We start from the raw sequence: 23,921 nt of genomic DNA, 5'->3' as shown, positions 1-23,921 counted from the left end.
AGTTCAAACCAAAGACTGTGCTTATTCCTGATGAGCTTCCTCCAGGAGAATGGATGTTAACTGATAATTGGATATTTCTTGGTAAAAGTGGTGCCTTGACTTAGAGGTTAATGGTAGAGGACAGAAAATTTGAACTGGTTCTTATTTGTTCTTCAGGCCTTGTCATTTCTGTTAGGGAGAAAATCAACGAAATAAAGTAATATTACCATGCATTTATTCACCAAATATTTATCAAGCTTAAGCTAAATTCCAAGCACCATGCTGAAGCCTGGGGACACAGAAGTGAACAAAGTAGACACATGCCCTGTACGCAAAGACGGAGCTGTCTGGTGGTGAATGAAGGACACAAATAAACAATTGTAGCAGAAGACTGAGAAGCCTGGTGCTGACAGAAGACCTGGAGAGCTGCGTGCAGAAAGACTTCTGGGGAAAGCTTGCTGAACGCATAGGTCAGTTAGGAGACGGGCGAGCCCTAGGGGAGGTTGCAATGCCGGCACAAGCGGTGGGCTATGAGATGCTGGGGAGGAAAGAGACTCTTCAGAGAAAAGACAATTTCATGTCAGTTTCACGCGCTCTGCAAGAACCTGAGTTGTCCTTATTGAAATTGATTTGCACACGATGTTAAGAGAGTGATGCTTGTGTAACAATGTCCTTTGACCATGGGGGACACGTAAGGAGTGTTAGGATCCGGGCTTTGACTGTGTTCAGCCTAGCTCCTTCATTTCAAAATTCCTGCGGGCAGAAAGACTTAGGTCAGCTTCACAAACACTCTAGGCTCCTTGCCACAAAATAGTGTATCAAGCAGAAGACAATATGGCCCCAGAAAGCGATGTTTTGAGGGTAGTGATGGAGGGACAAATATCCATCCCATTGGTTGCCCCTGAGTTAACGCTGGAGAGGCTTTTTCTGGATAGCAGAGAGTGAGTGCCCCTTCTCCCTGTGTCCCTGTACACAAACTTTACAAAGGTGACACAGGGAGAAAGACGAAGGGGTTGTTTCACGTACCCCATGACTAATATATTTTAGAATGACCCAGTCAACATTTCTGTCCTCCCAAATCCCCTTCTCAGTTATAGTGCAACTGGGAGTTCCTCTTTTCCTGACCCTCCCGCCTTGACTGTCCCTGCCCCTCCTTCTGCCCTCTGCCCTCTAGGTTTTCTCCTTAAATATCTAATATCAATTGCCCTCCCCCACGGTCATGCACAGTAGCTTTATTTCTCCTCTGAAATTTGGTCTTGGAGGCTGAGCTTCCACTTAGAAACAGGCTTATCAAGAAACGTCTTCAACAAAGCTGATTTCTCCCCATTAGGAATTCTAGTAACATTTGATAGGGGAATAAAGTTTTCTTGAAATAGTTACATAAGGAAAGGCATGGGTCCAAAGGGATCGAGTGGGCCAGTCTGTGCATCCTCCTTGATCCTCTGAAGGCGTACCCACACGGCGGGAGGTTAGACTCAGGATTCTGCAACATCCCCCAGGGCAACAGGGATGGCAGACCCTCCAACCACACCCAGAACACCAGCTTCTTCCTAGCCTGTCTCCTGTGAACTGGGGCACCAAAACATGATATTTCCCTGCCCGCACGTGTCCACAGGTATCCGGATGCTGGACCAGCCATTTATGACGGACATCATCGAGGCCTCCTCCATCAGCCACATGCCTCAGCTAATCGATATCTACAGTGCCAGCTGGGGCCCCACAGACAATGGGAAAACAGTGGATGGGCCCCGAGAGCTCACACTTCAGGCGATGGCTGACGGTGTGAACAAGGTAAAGTCGTTCCGGCCGCCACAAGGCCCTGGTCCACTCACATGGGATGAGGGGTGGGGGAGACATGGGGGAGGGAGAGGAGGTGAGACAGTGGTACCGAGGGGCAGGGCAGGGGGCGGAAGGTGGGGCTGTTACCCTGTGCATTAGCTCAGGTCCTGTGAGAAATCCAAAAATGGGGTTAGCCATGCATATTTATTGCAGGGAACACCTGTGAAGGACAAAGGGGAGGGGGGCAGGAGGACGCAAGGGGGCGCCTTCAGAAGGTGATGCTGGCCTGGCCCCTGCGAAGGAGCAGGGAAGAAGGAGGGTCCCTCTGGGGGCCTGCACCAGCATCCCCACCGTGCCAGTCATCGGCTGGGAGCAGTCTCCAGGCAGTGGGGTCTCCACCGCAAACGAGTTGGTGGATCCAAGGGGCAGCAGCGGGAGCTGTGAATCCACAATGCTCCCATGGCAGGAGTCTGAGCCGAGCGTTTTCGTGGCTGCTCATCCCTGAGGTCAGCCTGGGAATGCACAGAATCCAGGAGAAGAGACCAAGGCAGAGCTTCCAAAGGAAGGGCTGCCGGGAGACAGGGTTCCTGCTGGTCTGCAGCCTGTGGGGCAGGAGTCGCCTCGCTGAGGTCTCAGGACAGGACTCGCCCCATGCAAGACATGCACCAGGCTAGGGATCTGAGTCTCCTGGGTTCAGGCTCCAGCTCTGCCGCTCGCTGTCTGAGTGTCTTTCTACCCGTGACTTACCCTGGCTGTGCGTCAGTTTTCCTGCTTGTAGAATGGTGATAACCGTACCTTCCTCCTAGGATCTTGTGAGTGTAAATGAGATAAATAAGTAAGTGCTTGGCACTGGAAAGTGCCCTGCAAAGGGTTGGTGCTTGTCTTGGTCATTATGGACTCTTAACCAATGGTCCCAAAACTTTGTGGCATAAAGCACAGTGTTTGATTAGGCTGTGGATTCTGTGGGTCAAGAACTCCCAAGGGCACAGTGGGGATGGCTCGTCTCTGCTCCACAATTCCTGGGCCTCAACTGGAAGACGCGTGACTTGAATTACCAAACTGCTGTGTCTTCACGTGCCCTTGCCATGTGCTGAATGACTTGCTATTGGTGCCACAACACCCACTACTTGCAGCACTTAGCCATTTGTCTTCTTTAGTCTGTTTTCAGGACTTGACTCGCTGACAGGCTGACAGCAATGCCCTCTCCATGCTTGCAGTTCGCTTGTCTAACCAGCCATGGCATGGGACTCACATCCCAAAGATGAGAACGATAGCGTGTGCAGTGAGAGTGGTCAGGCCCTAAGAAAGGGGGGCACAAGTGTGTGAGGTTTAGGAGAGGGACTTCTGGAAGCCCATTTAAAAATTTTTTAAGTCTCGTGTCCTGAATTTTGACAAATTTCAAATAGATGAAATTGCTATAGCCATATTTGCATATACAAGCTAGGATAATTATAAATAAATTGTAAAATGCGTCTGTTCTACATACATGTTTAGATTATTTATAGTCTGTATGGAAAATACATAAACTCATTACCTATATATTTATGACACTGAAATAGAATATATGTATGAAATAACTGTATATTTAACAGTAGTCTAGAAAGGTAAAAATATTGAAGAAAATTAGAGAGGACAAGCAAAGCCTATTTTTTTTTTTGAAGAGTTACAATATACCAAACACTGTAGTTTATTATTTTTTTTTAACTACTATGCATTAGATCCCCAGAGCTTATTCATCTTATAACTGGAAGTTTGTACCTTTGACCAGCATCTCCCCATTCTTTCCCCCTCCAGCCCCTGGTAACCACCATTCCACTCTCTGTTTCTGTGAGTTCAGTTTTTAGATTCCACATGTAAGTACTACAGTGCTGTAGAGTCGTGTGTCACTTAGTGACAGGGATATCTTCTACGAAATACATCAGTAGGTGATTTTGTGGTTGTAAAAATATTATAGAGTGTGCCTTCACAAACCTAGGTGGTATAGCATACTGCACACCTAAGCTATATGGTACTAATCTTATGGGACCACCATGGTATATGTGGTTCATCGTTGACCCAAACAGCGTTCTGCAATGCGTGACTGTTTGTCTTTCTCTGTCTGATCTATTTCACTTAGCGTAATGCCCTCAAGGTCCATTCATGTTGTCACAAATGGCAGGATTTTCTTCTTTTTGAATAATATTCCATTGTATATATATACCACATCTTCTTTATCCATTCACGTGTCCTTGGACGCATAGGTTGTTTCCATGTCTTGGCTATCCTGAATGATGCTGTGAACATGGAGGTGCAGACATCTCTTTGAGACAGTGATTTCATTTCCTTTGGATATATACCCAGAAGTGGGATTGCTGGATCAAATTTTTGGAAGAATCTTCATGCCATTTTCCATAGTGGCTGCCCCAATTTACCTTCCCACCAACAGCACACAAGTGTTCCTCTTTCTCCACATCCTCGCCAGCATTTATTATCTCTTGTCTCTTTGATAATAGTGAAGGCTACTTTTTCTATACATTTCCTAGGTCAGAGAACACATGTGCTTTCTTCTCCAGCTATCCTCAGAAACTAGCCTAGGACTTGAAAACATGGTAATCAGCTATTCAATAAATAGCTGTGGAATTGATACATAAATGGAATTTGATGGTTAAAAGCTTAAGACCCACAGAGATATCTATGACTGTAGCGGACACCACTGGCGCCCACCTTGATCCCCTTTATCAGGCTGGGGGGCCACTGCCGGCTGCTATGACTGTTTGCTGCTGCTGACTCCCAGCTGCCCCTCCCCTGGAGAATTGCCCTGGTTGATGGGAGTCTTCTCATCCCGATGGTTATGCCCCGACTCGTACCCAGGGGCAGGCTTTCCCACCTGACTGACTCAGGGTAGGAAAAGCCAGCCTGCTTGCCTCCAGCAGAGACCACTCTGGGGTGTAATTTATGCTCCAGAGCCCCCAGTGAATCAGGCTAAGGCTAGACGTGACTCGAGACCACATTGTTTTGGGGTTCCTTCCACTGCTTATCGTGTTTCACTCCCTTGCTCACAGGTTTCTCCTGAGCGCTCCCCCAATAAGTCTGATGCACCTGAAACCCTGCCTCAGGCTCTGCTTCTCGAAACCCACCCTGTGACCTTAGCTCATTAGGGTTCCCTTTTTCCTTTGATTGCCAGGAAGTTCAGAACTAAGTTTGTGCCTAACATGTACCTTTTTTTAAGGCTAGATTTTCTGCCACCCTACCCTTTGCTCCCCTCTCTTCACCAATCATGGCCTCCAAAATCTTTCCTTAGCTTTTATTCTCATATCGTTTTTTGTGTTTTTATTGCCTCTAAGCCTCCGAATACTAAACAGTGTAAAATTTGTGAAAGAATTGATGAAATGAGCTTAATTTTATTAGAATCAATTTAGGTGTGAAAAATCTACCTTTGGATCCTCAAATTGTTGCTTGCTTACACACATTCCTAGTCTTAAGGGACTAAAGCATCTCATTGGACAAAAATCTACAGCAGCCAGGCTCTAAACAACCGTACACAGTAAGTCAGAGCAGGGGCCAGGCAGCCCAGTCCACAGGCCAAACCCAGCCCACCAGCTGTCTTTGTAAATAAAGTTTTATTGGAACACAGCCAGGCCCAGCAAGGCCTTTGTGTCTTTCAGTCACAGTTTCTCTTCCAATCGCAGCTGTCACAGGCTCCACACACAAGGAAGCACACGGGGCTTTAAATGAATGGAATCATGAGTCAGTCACAGGCTTTTCTGCTGGTCTGTCGGCATCTCCGTCTTGACTGGACAGCCAACGTTACACGACAGGAGATCTGCTACTTCTGCTGAAGGGATGGTTTTTTTAAATGTGGCATGAACAAGTGGGGAACTGAGCTTAAAAGTTGGGAGATTACGTTCTAGCCTCGCTCCTGTCCGTCATGGCCTGCGAGACTTCAGACTGGTCACTTAGCTTCTCCGTCCCTCCCTTTCTTCTTCCGTTAAATAGTCTACATCAGTGCTTATCAAAGTGTGGCCACTAGCCCTCCTGGGAGTTTATGGGAAATGCAGAATTGCAGCCCCACCAACCCTCCTGACATATCAGAATCTACATTTTAACAAGATCCCATTAAAGTTTGAGAGGTGCTGCTGTAAATGATCTCTAGAATACGTATTATGAAACCCTAAGATACTAAGACCATAATATATGCAGGTTTAAAAAACCCACTGCATGAGGCACTGCATGTCCTCGTCAGGGTGGTGCATTGGATGGACTGATGACTGAGCCAGATGCTCTAGCTTGTCTCTGAGTTGCAGGAAACGAGATCCAGGGAGCCCAACTAAAGGGGTTTCTTGTTGTAAGGATGCACGAGGAGTGATGAGCGCAATGGGACGGATTCAGGCAGGACCTCATACAGATGGAGATCAGAGAGATGTTCTAGATTCAAGGTGGCTGCAGGACACCGGCCACAGGAGTATAGAGATCCGCACTAGGGCCCTGCAGTCATGGGGCACAGCCACTCTCACCTTGACTGTTTCTCACTGGCTTTGTGTGTCTCTCTCTTCAACCCATTTTTCCTCCTCCTTGAGGCTAATGTTCATACAATACTTCTGCTTAGCCATGGCCCCATCAGCACCCTTGTTTGTCACAATCTGTCAGACTCTACTCCAATTGCCATCTGCTCCCTCTCCAATGCTTTAAGGGGAATTTTGGTCCAAAATTAGGGGAGACATCCCTCCCCCTGGTAGGCTTCAAAAATAAGAAATGTGCTTCTGTTGGAAAGGTTCAGAACTTGAAGTGTCAGAGGTCAGTCAGAAGGTTGCTAACAGAGCCCCCTGTCTTTTCTATTCCAATAACATCAAGTGGCAGTGGTCCATACTCACACTGGTTCTTCAGCCCTCTGATGGAGAAGTTTCTTCTGAGCTGTTGAATTCTTTCAAAGGTCTAAACAGAAATACAACACCATATGTCCTTCTCTGTTACAGGTTGAATTGTGTCCTCCAAAAGTCCATATATTGAAATCCTAGCCCCCAGCACCTCAGAATGGGACCTTATTAGAGTCTCTGCAGATGTAATTACAGGCAGACCTTGGAGTTGTTGCAGGTTAGGTTCCAAACCACCGCACTAAAGTGAATATCACAATAAATCAAATGCCGCAATAAAGTGAATGTCACAATAAAGTGAGTCACATTAATTTTTTGGTTTCCCAGTACATAGAAAAGTTATGTTTATACTACAGTGTAGTCTATTAAGTGTGCAATAGCATTATATCTAAAAAAATGTACATACCTTAATTAAAAAATACTTTATTGCTAAAAATGTTAATGATCATTGAGCCTTCAGTAAGTTGTAATTTTCTGCTGGTAGAGGGCCTTGCCTCCATGTTGATGGCTGCTGGCTGATGAGGGTAGCATTTGCTGAAGGTTGGGGTAGCTGTGGCAATTTCTTTTTTTTTTCTTTTTTTTTTTTGAGGAAGATTAGCCCCAAGCTAACTACTGCCAATCCTCCTCTTTTTGCTGAGGAAGACTGGCCCTGAGCTAACATCCATGCCCATCTTCCTCTACTTTATACGTGGGACACCTACCACAGCATGGCTTTTGCCAAGTGGTGCCATGTCCGCACCTGGGATCCAAACCCCAGGCCACTGAGAAGCAGAACGTGCAAACTTAACCACTGCGCCACTGGGCCGGTCCCTCTGGCAATTTCTTAGAATAAGACAACAATGAAATTTGCCACATCGATTGACTCTTCCTTTCACAAACAGTTTCTCTGTAGCATGCGACGCTATTTGATAGCATTTTACCCACAGTGGAACATTTTTCAAAGCTGGAGTCAGTCTTCTCAAAATCTGCTGCTGCACTATCAACTCAGTTTATGTCATATCCTCAATCCTTCATTGGCGTTTCAACAGTCTTCACAGCATCTTCACCACAAGTAGATTCCATCTCAAGAAACCACTTTCTTTGCTCATCCATAAGAAGCAACTCCTCATCCATTCAAGTTTTATCATAAGACTGTAGCAATTCAGTCACATCTTCAGGCTCCACTTCTAATCCTATTCTCTTGCTATTTCCACCGTATCTGCAGTTACTTCCTCTACCGCAATCTTGAACCCCTCAAAGTCATCCATGAGGGCTGGAGTCAACTTCTTCCAAACTCCTGTTAACGTTGATGTTTTGAGCTCTTCCCACGAACCATGAAGGTTTCACCTTACTTTGCCCAGCTCCATCAGAGGAGCCACTATGGCAGCTACAGCCTTACAAAATGTGTTTCTTAAATAAAAAGACTTGAAAGTCAAAACTGCTCCTGGATGCACAGGCTGCAGAATGGATGTAGTGTTAGCAGACACGAAAACAACACTAATCTTGTTGCACATCTCCATCAGAGCTCTTGGGTGACCAGGTGCACTGTCAATGAGCAGTCATGTTTTGAAAGGAATCTTTTCTTCTGAGCAGTAGGTCTCAACAGTGGGCTTAAAATATTCAGTAAACCATGTTGTAAACAGATGTGCTGTCCTCCAAGCTTTGTTGTTCCCTTCCCAGAGCACAGGGAGAGTAGATTTAGCATAATTTGTTTGTTTGTTGGTTTGTTTTTCACATTGTAGATTTTTTTTTTATTGTGGCCATAATAGCTTATAACATTGTGAGATTTCAGTTGTACATTATTACTTGTCATACAACGTGTAAGTATGCTCCTTCACCTCTTGTACCCACCGTCCAACCTCCCTTCCCCTGGTAACCACTAATTTGTTCTCTTTGTCTGTAAGTTTGTTTGTATTCCACATATGAGTGAAATCACATGGTGTTTGTCTTTCTCTGTCTGGCTTATTTCGCTTAACATGATGTCCTCAAGGTTCATCCATGTGGTTGCGAATGGGACAATTTTGTCTTTTTTATGGCTGAGTAGTATTCCATTGTGTATATATATATATATATACACCACATCTTCTTTATCCAATCATCAGTCGATGGGCACTTGGGTTCCTTCCCTGTCTTGGCAGATTTAGCATATTTTTAAGAGCCCTAAGATTTTCAGAATGGTAAATGAGCATTGGCTTCAACTTAAAGGCACCAGCTGCATTAGCCCCTAACAAGAGTCTCTCGGTCCTTTCAAGCTTTGAAGCCAGGCATTGACTTCTCCTCTCTAGCTATGAAAGTCCTAGATGGCATTTTCTTCCAATACAAGGCTGTTTCATCTGCATGGAAAATCTGTTGTTTAGTGTAGCCACCTTCATTAACGATCTCAGGTAGATCTTCTGGACAACTTGCCACAGATTCTGCATCAGCACCTGCTGCCTCACCTTGCACTGTTAGGTTATGGAGACGCTGCTTTCCTTAACTTCATGAACCAACCTCTGCTGGCTTCAAACTTCTCTGCAGCTCCCTCCTCTCTCTCATGCTTCACAGAATTGAAGAGAGTCAGGGCCTGGCTCTGGATTAGGCTTTGGCTTAAGGGAATGCTGTGGCTGGTTTGATCTTCTATCCAGACCACTAAAACTTTCCTCATATCAGTAATAAGGCTGTTTCGCTTTCTTGTCATTCATGTTTCACTGGAGTGGCACTTTTAATTTCTGTAGATAACTTTTCCTTTGCACTCACAACTTGGCTGTTTGGCGCACAAGCCTGGCTTTCAGCCTATCTCGGCTTTTGCCTTGCCTTCCTCACTAAGCTTGATCATTTCTAGCTTTTGATTTAAAATGAGAGATGTGCAACTCTTCCTTTCGCTTGAACACTTAGAGGCTTATTAATTGGCCTAATTTCAATATTGCTGTGTCTCAGGGACTAGGGGGCCTGAGGAGATGGGGAGAGCCAGGGGAGCCGCTGGTCGCTGGAGCGGTCGGAACACACACAATATTTGTTAAGTTCACCATCTTATACAGCTGCAGTTCGCGGCGCTCCAAAACAGTTACAGTAGCAACATCAGAGATCACTGATCACATAACAAACATGATAACTTTGAAAACGTTAGAAATATTCTGAGAATTACCAAACCGTGACACAGACACATGAAGTGAGCAAATGCTGTTGGAAAAATAGCCCTGATAAACTTGCTCAATACAGGGCTTCCACAAACCATCAATTTGTAAAAAACATGAAATCTGCAAAGCTCAATAAAGCAAAGTGCAACAAAATGAGGTATGCCTGTAGTTAAGATGAGGTCATACTGGAGCAGGGTGGGTCCCTAATGTGGTGTGACTGGTGTCTCTATAAAAAAGAATAATTTGGACGTAGACACATCCACAGGGAGAACGCCACAAGGCATTCCGCCCCGATGAATGCAGAGATCAGGGTGCTCCTACAAGCCAAGGAAGGCCAAAGATTGGCAGCAAACCACCAGAGCTGGGGGAGAGGCACGGAACAGGTTCCCCCTCACAGCCCTCAGGAGGAACCAACCTTACCAACACTTGGGTCTTGGCCTTCGAGCCTCCAGAACTGCTAGACAATAAACTCCTGTCACTTACACCACCCAGTTTGTGGTACTTTGTTACAGCATCCCTAGAAAACCAGTCCAGCTTCCAGTCTTGGAATAGACAGTCAAAAAAGGGATGTGACCAGACTCAAGCCAAACGGTCACTTCTCCAGGTTACCTTTGTTGTCACCTGGCTCTCTCTTCTATAGCCAAGATGGCTGACAGTTGATCCAATTACGACTTTTTTCTTCTCATCTGGGACCTTGAGGGTATCCTCCCTCCATTCTCTAGCATAATCCCAAAGGAGAAGCATGCAAAAATTCTCATGATGTAATAATACTAGGAGAGAAAGATGTTTCTGCGTTAGGGGCAGTGCCAGGCTGCAGTTGGCTCCAGATGACATCACATTAGTAACTTGAAACTAGACATGGAAACTGGCAAATAAAAATCTTGTGTGTCCCCTTCAGAGAGCTGGTTGTTAAACATTTACCAGCACATCCTAGTTAGAGGACTCTGCTGGCTTTCCTTAAGTTATAGCATTTAGACACTCACCTATTCTTCCTGTGTGGAAAGGCCAGCCTTGCCTTAGTGGCAGGGAAATTCCCTTTGGGAAGAGGGAATCACCAGAAATCACTAAGGTTTTGTGTTTCCCAAAAATGACCAGTTTCCCAACCATAGTGTCCAGTTACCAGAGACTGTGGGGGACAACTCTCCTAAGCAATCCAAGTAAAGACCACGCAGCTTAGGCCATCCAGCCCTTGTGCATTTAATAAAAAGATCCCAGAAACACAATTATGAAATGGGAAACCGAGTCCTTGAGAGTAGACAGCATCTGTGACGGTGGCTAGACATCTTCGCTGCCCTTGGACGGGGCCCAGTTAGGAGATAATGACGTAATGTTTTATTATAAGGTTATGCCAGTCGGCCGCTGACATTCAGCCCATCTGAGACGCAACAAGGATCCGTGACAGCTGAGCAGCACAATGCAGGCTACCAAGGGAGTCTATCAAGAGGACCGGGGTGCAAGGGAGGTGGTGGTGCGGCCCTGTTTCAGTGTCCAGACCCTTAGGAGTTTTTAGATCAACACTTTGACACACAAGCAGCTTGTTTCCTTATTGTGTAATTCACAGTGTGCCTGGAGAGAAATGGTTGCACATCCAAGCCCAGAACCAGGTGACAGCAGGTACCCAGAGGAACACTTGGCAGATGTCCCCTCCCTAACAGACACAGATTTTCACTGAGAAGCATTTTCTGACGCCCGAGGCCAAAAGAGAGTCAGGCGAGTAGGTGACTTCTGCCCTCAGTCCACATTTGCAATGCAGATGGCGCTCAGTGCTGCACAGCCCCGCGGCTCCTGTCATTCTTCGCGGACTTCTGAACCGCTCCACCACATCTCGAGTCTGAGTACGCTCTCTCCTTCTCTGCAGCCTCCCCGGCTGCAAGTAAAAAGGCACTTTCAAGTGTGATTGTTCTGCAGAGCATGCCGAGCACACCAAAACTTAAGAGAAAAATTGCTCTGACTTATCTTCAGATGACAACACGTAAATATTTTAGAAAGTGAAGTATGATGAAAAATACATGATTCCTCATTTGACTTTCCCCCAGGCTGTGGGAAGGATTCTTTCCTTGTTTCAAGGTGACATTTTTTTTTGGACAGTATTGTAGAATTTGGTGAGTGATGGTGTATTGTCTATCAGCAAAGATTTCTTTTCAGTTATTTCAGTTGTCTGGTCTACTCTAAAAGAAAATCCGCCTCTGAAAGGCAATCTTCACCTAAACAAAGGAGTCAGATAGTTACCTATCACACAAAGGCAGTTCTTATGCTTGTCTTTCAATTTTAGCATCCTGCAGATAGGTTTGTTTGACCAACATAGTAATGATAAAAAAGGAAGAGGAAAAGAAAGATAAGAGACTTTTATCGGGGATGTATTGCTTGCCTCACACACCACCACTCCCAGTCTCTGACATCTGCTTCACACAAAAACATCACCTAACTGGCTTCTTAGGGATTTGAGTTTGCGTCTCCTAAGTTGGCTCAATAAATACTTGGGGGAGGCAGAAAGGAGCAGGCAAGAAGGAAGAGAAGAAGAAAACTTTTTTCCTTTGTTTATTTCAGTCTCTTCCTCTTCAACTTTATAGTCCACACATTGAAGCTCCAGTTAAAGCAGGCTTCACATTACATATGGGAAGTAGATGACAGTCAGAGACCCCTGAATTATGAGATATCCCATCACTGACTGCTGTCTTAGTTTGGAATCCCCCAGAAGCAGACTCTGAGACAAGGATTGAGTTCAAGTAGTGGATTTGGGAGGTAAAGGAACACCAGTAGTGAATGGGGAGGTATGAGAGGGAAGAAAAAACCAACAAAGGATGTGTTATTGAGCAAGCTACCACTGAGAGCAACCGGAGCTTAATCCCACTAGGACGATGGAAAACCATGTAGGACACACACTGAAGTTCTCTCATCTGATGGCGAGGGAGCTGGGGTAAAAGTCACTAAGTAAATGCCCCAGCACTTCCAGCCCCGGGGCAAGAGAGCAGAGCAGCCTTCAGCCTCCCAGGAGAAAGCCCCTCCAGAGAGAGATGCCTATGATGGCCTTGAGAAATCCCCTGTGCGCAGAAGGTATAAAGTCTAAGGGATATGAGAGAACACCCACTGCCATCTGCTACAGTCTCAAGAGCACAGTTTGAACAAAACCTCATCTGAGTGATGCGGGGTCGGTGAGACAAGGAGTCGAAAGAAAGATTTCTTGGACTCTCAAGGTCTGGCAGTAGTGCTCTTTTATTTAGAGAATAGTGTGGAATAGCATGGGGACAGGACCCATGGGCAGTCAGAGCTGCTGTGTGGGGACAGGACCCATGGGCAGTAAAGAGCTGCTGCTGCTGGCATGGGTTGAGGGTAGGGCTAAATTTAAGGCATAGGTATGTGAGTTATCTCTTTACAAGATAAAGGAAAGAATATGTAAAAAAGTCATTAAAATGGTATCAGTGCAGGTGGGGTCTGGTTATTGGGTGGTCTTATAACTTTTAGATAAGAATCAAACCGGATTAAGTAAATGGCAGAAGCCACTACCTTAAATATTATCTTCAGCTAAAGACAAAGGAGGATGTTGGTGGTGGGGGGAGTCAGCTACATGAGGTCACCAGACAAGCACAATAAACAAGACTTAAGTCCTTGCCTTCCTCATTAAGAGTTTCCAGAGATAAGGCCATCCCCCCTTCCTCCTGGTGCAGACAGGGAGACACCCCCCACAGATGGAGACTTCCTTCACAAATGCAAATGTCTCTCATCAAAGGGCAAGCAAATTCCACTCAGAGCCTCCTTCTCATCTGCAGTTTTTAACAGTAACCGGCCTAAAATAATCCTCATCATGAGGCTTAGAGTCATTGCATTCTGGGTAATAAGGGACCAGTAAGGCAACGTGTTTGCTGGTCAGAAAAGGATGTCGCCCTTGCAAAGAGACTGATGGAACAACAAGGACCAGCCATTTCAGGACACGGCATCTTCTATTGCTCTGACACCAGAAGGGGAATTCAGTCAACACTCGAGGGCCTTGGGAGTGACAACTGACTCATGAACTTCTTTCCACATCCTGAAGAAACACAGTGCCCAGGGCAACACTGGCACATCTCTGGCTGACTCTGATGACCACGCCCTCACCATCTCTCATTGATCACACTTCAGGGCTGCTGCTGGACGAACGTCTTAGGAATGTTTAAAGGCAAGGCGCAGAACATCCTCTGAGGCACAGATGAGACAGAGCCCGATCATTTATTCCCTGGAGGGCAGCAAAGGGCACAAGCACAGATCCCAGATCTTTGAGCAGAATGTACTAGAGAGGAGTCACTTGCAAGAGAGTGGCTTGAAAGCCACTGTCCAGGAATGGGGGTTGGGGGGGCTGCCAAGGGAGACGGATTAATCAGGCCTGGGCGAGGTGAGGCCCTGGTGCCACCTACAGAAATTTAATCAGAGCAGCAGGCCTGCCGCGGTGGCAGCAAGTGCTGGGGGCCCCTGCAGGCAATGGACGCCTCCTGCCAAGGAGCCCCCAGAGCAGAGTGCTCCACGAGCCCTGATTTACGCTCTGAAACAAAGGCAGGCTGCAACTGAGCCTGGGCTGCTGCAGCTCGGAGCCCACGGTTCAGCCTCTGAAGTGGTGGTAGCAGTTACAACCCCTCCTTTCATTTCTCACAAGGAAAGATAGAAGAAAAGGCTGGTGGGTTTCAGGTGACCCTTCCTGAGTGCTGGCCAGCCTTAGGTGGGGCGGCCAACCATCCTGGTGTTTTGCCGGGGACTTTTCCAGCTTTAGCACTGCAATTCCTGCTTCCTGGGAACTCTCCAGTCCCAGGCAAACTCACCTTTTGTCCTTATTGGTGATGGTGACCCATCTGGGCCCAGTGAGAAACCCACCAGGCGAAGGGATTGACATGAATGGAAACCCCTGACCAACCCCATGACATCGGGAAGGCTGACCATGGTGTGTTTGGATCCTTCTAGAAACAAGACAGGATCGTACAGGCGTCTTACCTCCAAGGTGGATACATGGTAAGAAGGTTATAATTAGAGGTGACTACAGGGGCCATTAAACACAGTTTGAGTGAAGGATTTAACGAGAGGCTAAGGGGAAGTGTACCATCCCTTCGTTTGGCTTTCCCAGAGATGGGCCCCCTACCCCACTGCTGCTGAACTCCCGAGGAACCCATGGGGGCACGAAGCAGATGCTGCGATTTGGTGGCCCAGCTGTGTTGGCACAGCTGCAGCTTCCTACCCGCCAGCCAGCAGCCTCTCTGGTCCTCTGCCTGAGGGTCCTCTGAGCACCCTAGAGTGTGCTCCCCAGTGTATGCACAGCCCAGGCATGGGGAGTGAACACCCCAGGGGCAACTGCCAGCCACGCTTCCTAGAGGTAGGTTCACAGGGGTCTCCAGAGGGACTGACCCCCCTTGCCCATGGGGAGGACCCTGCTCATCAGCTCACACTTGGTTAGCTCCCCCTGACTCTGCCCCATCTCATGCTCCCCCATCACTCATGTGCTTCCTGAGGTCACCTCCCCTCAAATAAACTACCTACTCCCAAGTCCTGGTCCAGCATCTGTTTTTGAAGGGATGTAAATTGGGGACCAGCCCCTTCTCCCTATAGGTGTGGCCAGAAGTTCTCTGAGGGTAAGCCCAGCTCATTGTGAGAGGGTCCTTTCACCCACTGCCTCTGCGTAAAGCCCCATGGGGCTTCACCACTGCCTCCAACACGCCATGTACAGAAAAGAATAGAAGTGGATAAAGAATGAAAACACAAAACAGCAACATGAAAATATAATTTAATCACTGATATTGTGGCAGAAAGGGTCATTCTAAACAAAGGGAAAATATTTACCAAAAAAAAGAGTAATAAATCTTACTACATAAAATCTTTCAAAATTTCTGCAAGTCTGGTCATTGTTAGAGCTGAACAATGGTTACATGGGGATTCATTATACTGTTCACTGTACTTTTGTGGTGCTTAACATTTTACACATTAAAAGGTTTTTAGTCACACTAAAAAATAAAAAGCAATTCAGCAGGTGGTTAAGTTGTCAAGAGTAAGAACATACATTCAGGAAAAGTGGACACTCAGCTGCTCTTATACAAAAGACTACTTGTGATTCAGGATAAAAATTCCAGGGACTGCATTACACGGAGATTTTTTGTAAATGCTGCACCTAATGTAACCTAAATGGAAGTGAACCTGATGAACTATATCAGTCAGGAGAGGTTACAGCATGCTGTGGTAACAAACAGCCCCAAAAGCTCAGAGGTTTCAAACCACAAAGGCTTATTTCTCATTCAGCTACACATCCATCATGGTCAGCAGGGGGCTCGGCTCATCACAGTCTCTCAGGGATCAGGACTGACATCTGGAACACTGCTAGTCACTGTGCAGGAGAAAGCGCTCTGCACCACCTGGCACTGACCAGTAAATGGTTCAGCCTAGAAATGATACTATGTATCTGTCACTCCCACTCACAACTCATTGATTAAAATGGCTTGCAAGACCCCACTCAACCACAGGGAGACATTATCATGGGCCCAGACAGTGGACAGCTAGAAATATTTGGCAAATGGCACCACTGACTACCACAAAGAGTGCAGAAAAACTGCTAGGTGCCTCAAAAGTTAACCAGTGATCCAGTGAGGACAAACACACAAAGGTCAAAGATGTTTGTGAATAGTTAGAATAAAATAATTTCATGAACTGTGAGAGCAAAAAGGCAATATTTGTAAATCAATACATTGTTTTATATGGTTTTCAAAGTATATGTTTATAAAAAAAATAGATTTAAGGAATACAGTGGAAAAATGTCTGCAAATCAAAATGCCATATACAAAGCAAAAAACAAAAAAGTGGATAAATACATATGCAATATAGATGACAGAAATTTGGCTAAGGTCCTTCATATAGGAAGAGCTCTAACAAATCAATAAAAATAATATAATGAAAGAAAAAATAGGCCAAGGATATTATCCTTGAGGACTTGCTGCTTTGCTAAGCTATTCATTAAGCAAGAATACAAATGAGCAGTAAAGATACAAAAAGATAAACTCAACTGGTAGTGGAAAAAAATATAACTCAAAACAATGAGGTATTATTTTTTGCCCATCAAATTGGCAAAACTATTTTTAAGAAATTATGACTCATTTCAATAATCACTCTAAATGTAAATGGATTGAACTCTCCAATCAAAAGACACAGAGTGGAAGGATGGATTAAAGAACAAGACCCAACAATATGCTGCCTCCAGAAAACACACCTCAGCTCCAAAGACAAACACAGACTCAGAGTGAAGGCATGGGAGACAATACTCCAAACTAATAATGAACATAAGAAAGCAGGTGTCGCCATACTTATATCAGACAAAGTAGACTTCAAAGCAAAACAGATAAAGACAGACAAAGACGGGCAGTTTATAATGATAAAAGGGACACTCCACCAAGATGACATAACACTTATAAATATATATGCACCCAACACAGGAGCACCAAAATTTGTAAAGCAACTATTAACAAAACTAAAAGGAGACATCAACAACAATACAATAATAGTAGGGGACCTCAACACCCCACTAACACCAATGGATAGATCATCCAGACAGAAAGTCAACAAGGAAATTATAGAATTAAATGAAAAACTAGACCAGATGGACTTAGTAGATATATATAGAACACTCCATCCAAAAACAGCAGGTTACACATTCTTCTCAAGTGTGCATGGGACATTCTCAAGGATAGACCGTATCTTGGGAAACAAAGCAAGCCTCAACAAATTCAAGAGGGTTGAAATAATACCACACATCTTTTCTGATCGTAATGCTATGAAACTAGAAATCAACTACAAGAATAAAGCTGGGAAAGGGGCAAAAATGTGGAGACTAAACAACATGCTACTGAACAAACAATGGATTATTGAAGAAATTAAAGAAGAAATCAAAGATTATCTGGAGACAAATGAAAACAAAAACATGCCATGCAATTCATTTGGGACGCAGCAAAAGCGATCCTAAGAGGGAAATTCATTGCAATGCAGGATCACCTCAATAAACAAGAAAAATCTCAGATAAGCAATCTCAAACAACACCTAACAGAATTAGAAAAAGAAGAACAAAGAAAAAAAATTATGATTCTAAATCTTGACCCACATGGGCTGAATGTGGAGTTCTTATACACTGCTGGTAAAAATATAAATTGTTAACAAGCTGCATAAAGAGCAATAATATGGATCAAGAATCTTCATTAATTCCTTTGCACCCAAAATTACCTCTTTTAGAAACTCTGCCTAATAAACAGAAATGCAAAGACATACATAAAATGATGTTTGTTAAAGAACTTTAAAAATTGGAAACAGGGGCCAGCCTGGCGGCACAGCAGTTAAGTTCACATGTTCCACTTTGGCAGCCTGGGGTTCACTGGTTCAGATCCCAGGCACAGACATGGCACTGCTTGTTACCATGCTGTGGTAGGCATCCCACCTATAAAGTGGAGGAAGATGGGCACAGATGTTAGCACAGGGCCAGTCTTCCTCAGCAAAAAGAGAAGGATTGGCAGCAGATGTTAGCTCAGGGCTAATCTTCCTCAAAAAAAAAATTGGAAATAGCCTTCCATGTATGTCTAAGAAAAGCAGTAAATAAATTATGGAATGGCTATTTAATAAGACTAATAAAAAATTATAGTGTAGAAGAATATTTAATTACATGAGGAAATGTTAATGATATAATAGTAGGTGAGAAATACATTTTAAGCAGGGCCACAAAAGTGGGTCTATTTTATGATCCCAATTTCATTCTTAAACCTGTTCTTATACTTTGCATTTATGATATAAAACCGGCAGGAATCCACATAATATCACCAGTGATTTTCTATTCGTGGAAGATTATAAAGAACTTTTATTTTCTTCTTCATAGTCTAGTTTCCAATTATTCTACACTGAATATGATTTTCATAATAAAAAATACAATAACTTTTTTTAAAGTATGTCAGTGTTGTATTAAGATGTCAAAGCGACTGGAAAATAAAAATTAGTATAATTGAGTGTTTAGGAAAAGGCGAGCTATACCAGACTTGCCTCAGCAGTATCTGCAGGCACATAACGCCCATGGGCCAGGGCCTGGTCTGCTCTCCAAGTGTGCCAAATGCCCCCTGGGGTGCCAGATCACTCCTGCTTGAGAACCATAGTGGTTAAATACCGTCAGTAGTGCCTGGGTGAAAAATTCTCATCTGAGGAACACTTTTGAGAGGCACTAATCTCTCTAAACTCCAAAAGACTGACTCAGTCAAAGATACAATTCAAAGTGGAGTCGCACCACATATTTAATTTCCTCTAAATGCAGCTGCCTTCCTGAAAAAAAAAAGTGGAAGGGAGAAAAGGCAACTCAACTGTAAAGAGTGTGCGCATGTCTGATTGTCATTCTAGTCTGAGCATGAGCTGCAGAATGAGGGCGGGAGACCCCCAGCAGACAGCCCACCCTCCGGGGGCCCAGCTGCCACCTACAGTGTGGACTCCTGGGCCACCCACTCCCTTCCCCCACCCCGCTCTGGGCTCTTAGAGAGAACCGAATCTCTGGGTGGCCTCCCATGCCCCATTTGGGTTTTTGGTTCTTCTTTCCCACTAGTTCCCTGGATAAAATTCCCTCTGTTGAACTGCCCAGTGTGCTAATATTTACCTGACTGAATCTCAGTTGATACAGTATATTTATTGGGATGCTGTTGAATTTAGAAGTTAACTTGCGGGAAATTCATATCTCTGTGATGCTTTCTATCCAAGAACATGATGTGTTGATGTGTCTTTCTGTTGGGTCAAATCGTCATCTGTGTCCCTCCATAGAGTTAAGTCTTATTTAGTGCTTAGCCCCTTTTTTGTTAGTTTGTTGAGTTTCTTCCTAACTATGGTATCCTTGCATGGCTAGCATAAATGGTGCTGCCACACAGGATTGCTGTGAGGGTTCAATAGTTAACGCGTGAAGTACTTAGAGCAGTCCCTGACATACAGTAGGCGCCATAGAAGTGCCTGCCATGATTATTATCCTAGTTTTTTCTGTTGTATCCTCCAACCGACTATTGTTTGAGTGTAGGTCATAGTGGTTCCGTCTCGGTTTCTGCCCAGCTCCTGTTGAGGTCAAGCTGGGGGGCAGAACTGGACCTTGGGGCATCGTTTTAACAGAAGAGTGCAGCATGCCGTCCCGATGGGTTAACAGACCCATCCCATAACCAGCTCTCAGTCCTCTTACAGATGCCCCTTCCCCACTCATCTGCCCCTCAAACTAGAGCTGTCTCCTCACTGGGCCATCTTCCCCAGAAACCAGGGGCTATTGGGTGCTAATATCTAATCAGTAGAAGCAAGGATATAATTATAATTCATGTGTTCTATCTTGCTTAGGAAAGCAAAGTTTACTATTCCCTAGGAATCAAAGTATTCTGTGGGCAAGTCTTGCAGTTCAATAGAAAACTAATGTTTGCTACTTACTGTTCAGAAACAGGCTGACAGTTGTTCTCAGCGTATCAGTGAGCTAGGCCACATAACACACTGCCCCAAAACTCGGTAGCTTGAAATAACAGCCATTTAATTTTGCTCGAGTCTGCAGGCCAGTGGAGCTGTTCTGCTCATCTGGGCCAGCCTTGGCTACTGTCAGCTGGCCTCACTCGCGCATCTGTGGCCAGCTGGAGGGTGAGCTACAGACTGGCTGGTCTGGGATGGCCTCACTCACATGTCTGGCAGTTTGGCTGTCAGCCAGGGCAGTGGATTTGACCAGGCTCTGCCTGTCCTCAACCAGCAGGCCAACTCGGGTTTGTTCCCATGGTGCCACAGAATTCGCAGAGAGCGAGCGGAAGTGTATAGGGCCTCTGAAGACCTCCACTTGGAACTGACACAGCATCACTTTCCACCACATTCTCTTAGCAAAAGCAAGCCAGGAGGCCAGCCAGGATTCAAGGTTGGGAAGCAGACCCCTCCTCTTGATGCGCAGGGCTGCAAAGTCAAGTCGTAAAGGGCATGAACACAGAGAAGCCTGAAAAATCAGGGTCACGATCCATCTACCACACCCCCTACACCAAGGTGAGAAGGCTTCTACCATTGATTTCCTTTTGCAAAGGTTGCTTCGTCTCACAGCAGCCCCCCTGTGGCCTGGTCCAGGGAAAATTCCACAGATGGTGGCCTCCTCATTTACCCTGACTCACATCGGTTCACTTTCAGAAGGTGCCATTTCTTGACACTGAGCCCCGTCTGAGTCTGTTTGAGAGCACGACCCTCTGCACCTGCTGTCAGGATGATACGTTTCCCTCTCTGTCTGGTTTCTGAGAGCAGTTGCTTGTTTTGGTGGAGGCTTCCAGTATAGATTTGCCGAGACACGGAGGACAGTTCCCAGCTAGTGGCTGAATAAATCTTTGTTGACACGTCTCAGTAATCACAGGGTAATTAACTGCAAGTCAGGTTAGAAGTGATGGAAATGTCACGTCTCACTATCAGCAGGTAGAGAGACCCTGGAGGCCTCAGAAGTGGTCTCCCTTCCTTCTGGCATCTCCACCCTCGAACCACTGAGTCAGGACCCCAGACTCCTGGTAGCCACACAGGGACAGACTTTCTCTGCCATAGCTTCTGTCTGTCTTCTTCCCCTAGAGGGTGATGGGGTGGCTCTGGGCCAGGCTGTGGAGTGGGTGGAGGCTGCAGTCTGCTCCCCTCTCCACCCACGCAGCCCTACTACCCAGGGTCGCACAAGGAAGCCAGAGGGAATGGCCACTCCTGGGTTGTGGAGGTGCAGAGAAGATTCTTGAAGACAGGGAACGGGAAAAGACAAAGATAAGCACTAGGACCATGGTTTGAACAGAAGAGCAATGCTAACTGTAGGGATTTATGACAAAGTTTGCCAATCATAACCAATTAACATATGGTAATAACCATTGCGCATATTATTATGTGTTTAAAGTTATTTTTGCTGTATGTTTCACTTGATCATAGTAGACTTTCTTCCTATATTTAGTGTTCCCCTGCACAAGTAAAACGTCATATAATATTGTGTTTAAAAGGATTCTAGGGGCCAGCCCCATGGCCAAGTGATTAAGTTCGCACACTCTGCTTTGGTGGCCCAGGGTTCACAGGTTTGGATCTTGGGCACCGACCTACACACCATTCATCAGGCCATGCTGTGGTGGCATCCCACATAGAGGAACTAGAATGACCTACAACTAGGATACACAACTATGTACTGAGGCTTTGGTGGTAAAAAAAAAAAAAAAAGAGTAAGATTGGCAACAGATGTTAGCTCAGAGCCAATCTTCCTCACCAAAAAAAAAAAAAAAAGATTCTAGTATGATCCAAATAAGTAAAAAATATATATATAAAAAATTATACTAGAATCTTATATACATACATATAGGACATACATATATACAATCTGTAAGATTAACATATCTTGGCGTATAATGTGCATTTTATACCTAGAATATCTACATATATGTAAATTTATATATATAACAGATACACAACTATATATAAAATAAAAAATATATATCCTTTATATCCTATATAGCTAAGTATAAATGTATATATGTATAATTACATTTTTGCTGAAGAATGTATGAAAGGGCACATAAGAATTGGATAATAACGATTACATCTAGGGGGATTTTTCTTCCATTCTCCTTTTCATAAACTTTGAATTTTTTTTACCATAAGTGTGCGTTGTCTTTAGAGCTTTTTCAAAAAGCAGCTCACTGGTAAATTTTAAGGAGATTCTCCCAGTCTTTCTACCTCGTTATCCTCAACTTAACTGTGAATTCGGATGACTTTTTACACTGAATCCTTCCTGGAAAAGACAGACAGCGCCCTGCCAGGGAGATAGCGGTTTTCAAGGGCGGAGAGAAACATCCAGTGGCTTCCTTGGCTGCTGAGGAAGGCCGAGGCCTGACCCCCCGGGCGGGCCCCTCGCAGCCCCGGGCGCACGCGGGCACGGGAGCTGGCGGCGTCTCTCCGTGTCCCCGCAGGGCCGAGGGGGCAAAGGCAGCATCTACGTGTGGGCCTCCGGGGACGGCGGCAGCTACGACGACTGTAACTGCGACGGCTACGCCTCGAGCATGTGGACCATCTCCATCAACTCGGCCATCAACGACGGCAGGACCGCGCTGTACGACGAGAGCTGCTCCTCCACCCTGGCCTCCACCTTCAGCAACGGCAGGAAGAGGAACCCCGAGGCCGGCGTGGTGAGTGCGGCCGCTGGCCCTCTGCCAGGCGGTGGAATGCGCGGACGCTGTGCCACGTCATGCCGGGACGCTGTGTGACGTCATGGAAGGAGGGGACTCTCCCTCTTCCCTCAGAGACGTAGCGCAAGATCTGAGGGGCGATCCATTTTCTTCCAGGCGTAACAAAGCTTTGTCATCAGGGTAGAGATATATGATGTGCAAGTTGGGAGCAAGAACGTGTTGACCCCTTCCAGCTCCTTTGCCATAGATTGTCTTTCTTGTGTATCGCTTTGGCTTACAAATAATAACAGCTCCGGTTTATCAACAAGTTGGCCCAGCACATCACTTATAAGGAGAGTTAATTTTAAGAATTGGGACATCACAACCCGGCACCCATGTGAGCCAAGAACCCACCCATTTGTTACAGTAATTAAAATATAGCATCCATGGATGGGCTTTTCTGGATCCATAAACCCCCCAAAATTGGGCACACACGTGTATTTTCTCAAAGGAAGAGTGATGGTTTTAATCATATTTTAAAATGAGTCTATGATTAAAAAAACAAAAAGGTCAAGTATCACAGACTTAACCTAATTATTGCACTTTTCTGAGCACGTCTTCCTTCCTGGGCAACTAAGTAAAAAGCTGAATTTTCCAGGTCCCTTAGAAATAAATATCTATAGAGCATAATGAACCTTTTGAATCTTTTCCTCTCTCTGGTTATTTCAGTCACATATCAGCCTTTCCTCAGACCTCCAAGCCAGGAACTTAGTAGGTGCTTCAATAATCCTGCTGAGTTACATCCTGACTGGCCACCCACCTCAGCTGGGGCTCCCCGAGGACAGGAACTGGGAACACAGTCCTTATTACCGACCAGTGCTTCAGTCTCAGATTCTGGCCTGGGCCCCACCTCAGCAAGCTGGCCCGGCTCTCATGGGAGCCGGGGGATCCCTTGACCTGGAGGAGACACAGAGCTTAGCCTGGCTCCCTCCGTGAGCCCTCCTGAGCTCCGCCTTGGTCTTCGGGAAGATGGAAAGTGTGCCAGCTCCTCCAAGCAGGAGATTTCAGCCCTCCACTCCTACCAGCTTAGGGGC

The 23,921-nt window shown here is 45.5% G+C and overlaps 1 protein-coding gene across 1 annotated transcript in view; it reads left to right on the top strand.

Annotated features, from left to right (window-relative positions):
• PCSK2 (proprotein convertase subtilisin/kexin type 2) overlaps positions 1-23,921 on the top strand; it is a 259,057-nt gene that overhangs the window by 212,263 nt on the left and 22,873 nt on the right. The window contains exons 8-9 of the mRNA XM_046679886.1: positions 1,595-1,770; positions 22,633-22,848. Coding sequence (XP_046535842.1) covers positions 1,595-1,770; positions 22,633-22,848 — 392 coding nt within the window. The remainder of the gene's footprint in view (positions 1-1,594; positions 1,771-22,632; positions 22,849-23,921) is intronic.

The sequence above is a fragment of the Equus quagga genome, chromosome 12, assembly GCF_021613505.1.
Source record: "Equus quagga isolate Etosha38 chromosome 12, UCLA_HA_Equagga_1.0, whole genome shotgun sequence".
Classification (NCBI taxonomy): domain Eukaryota; kingdom Metazoa; phylum Chordata; class Mammalia; order Perissodactyla; family Equidae; genus Equus; species Equus quagga.
This window is presented reverse-complemented; position numbering and strand designations above follow the sequence as displayed.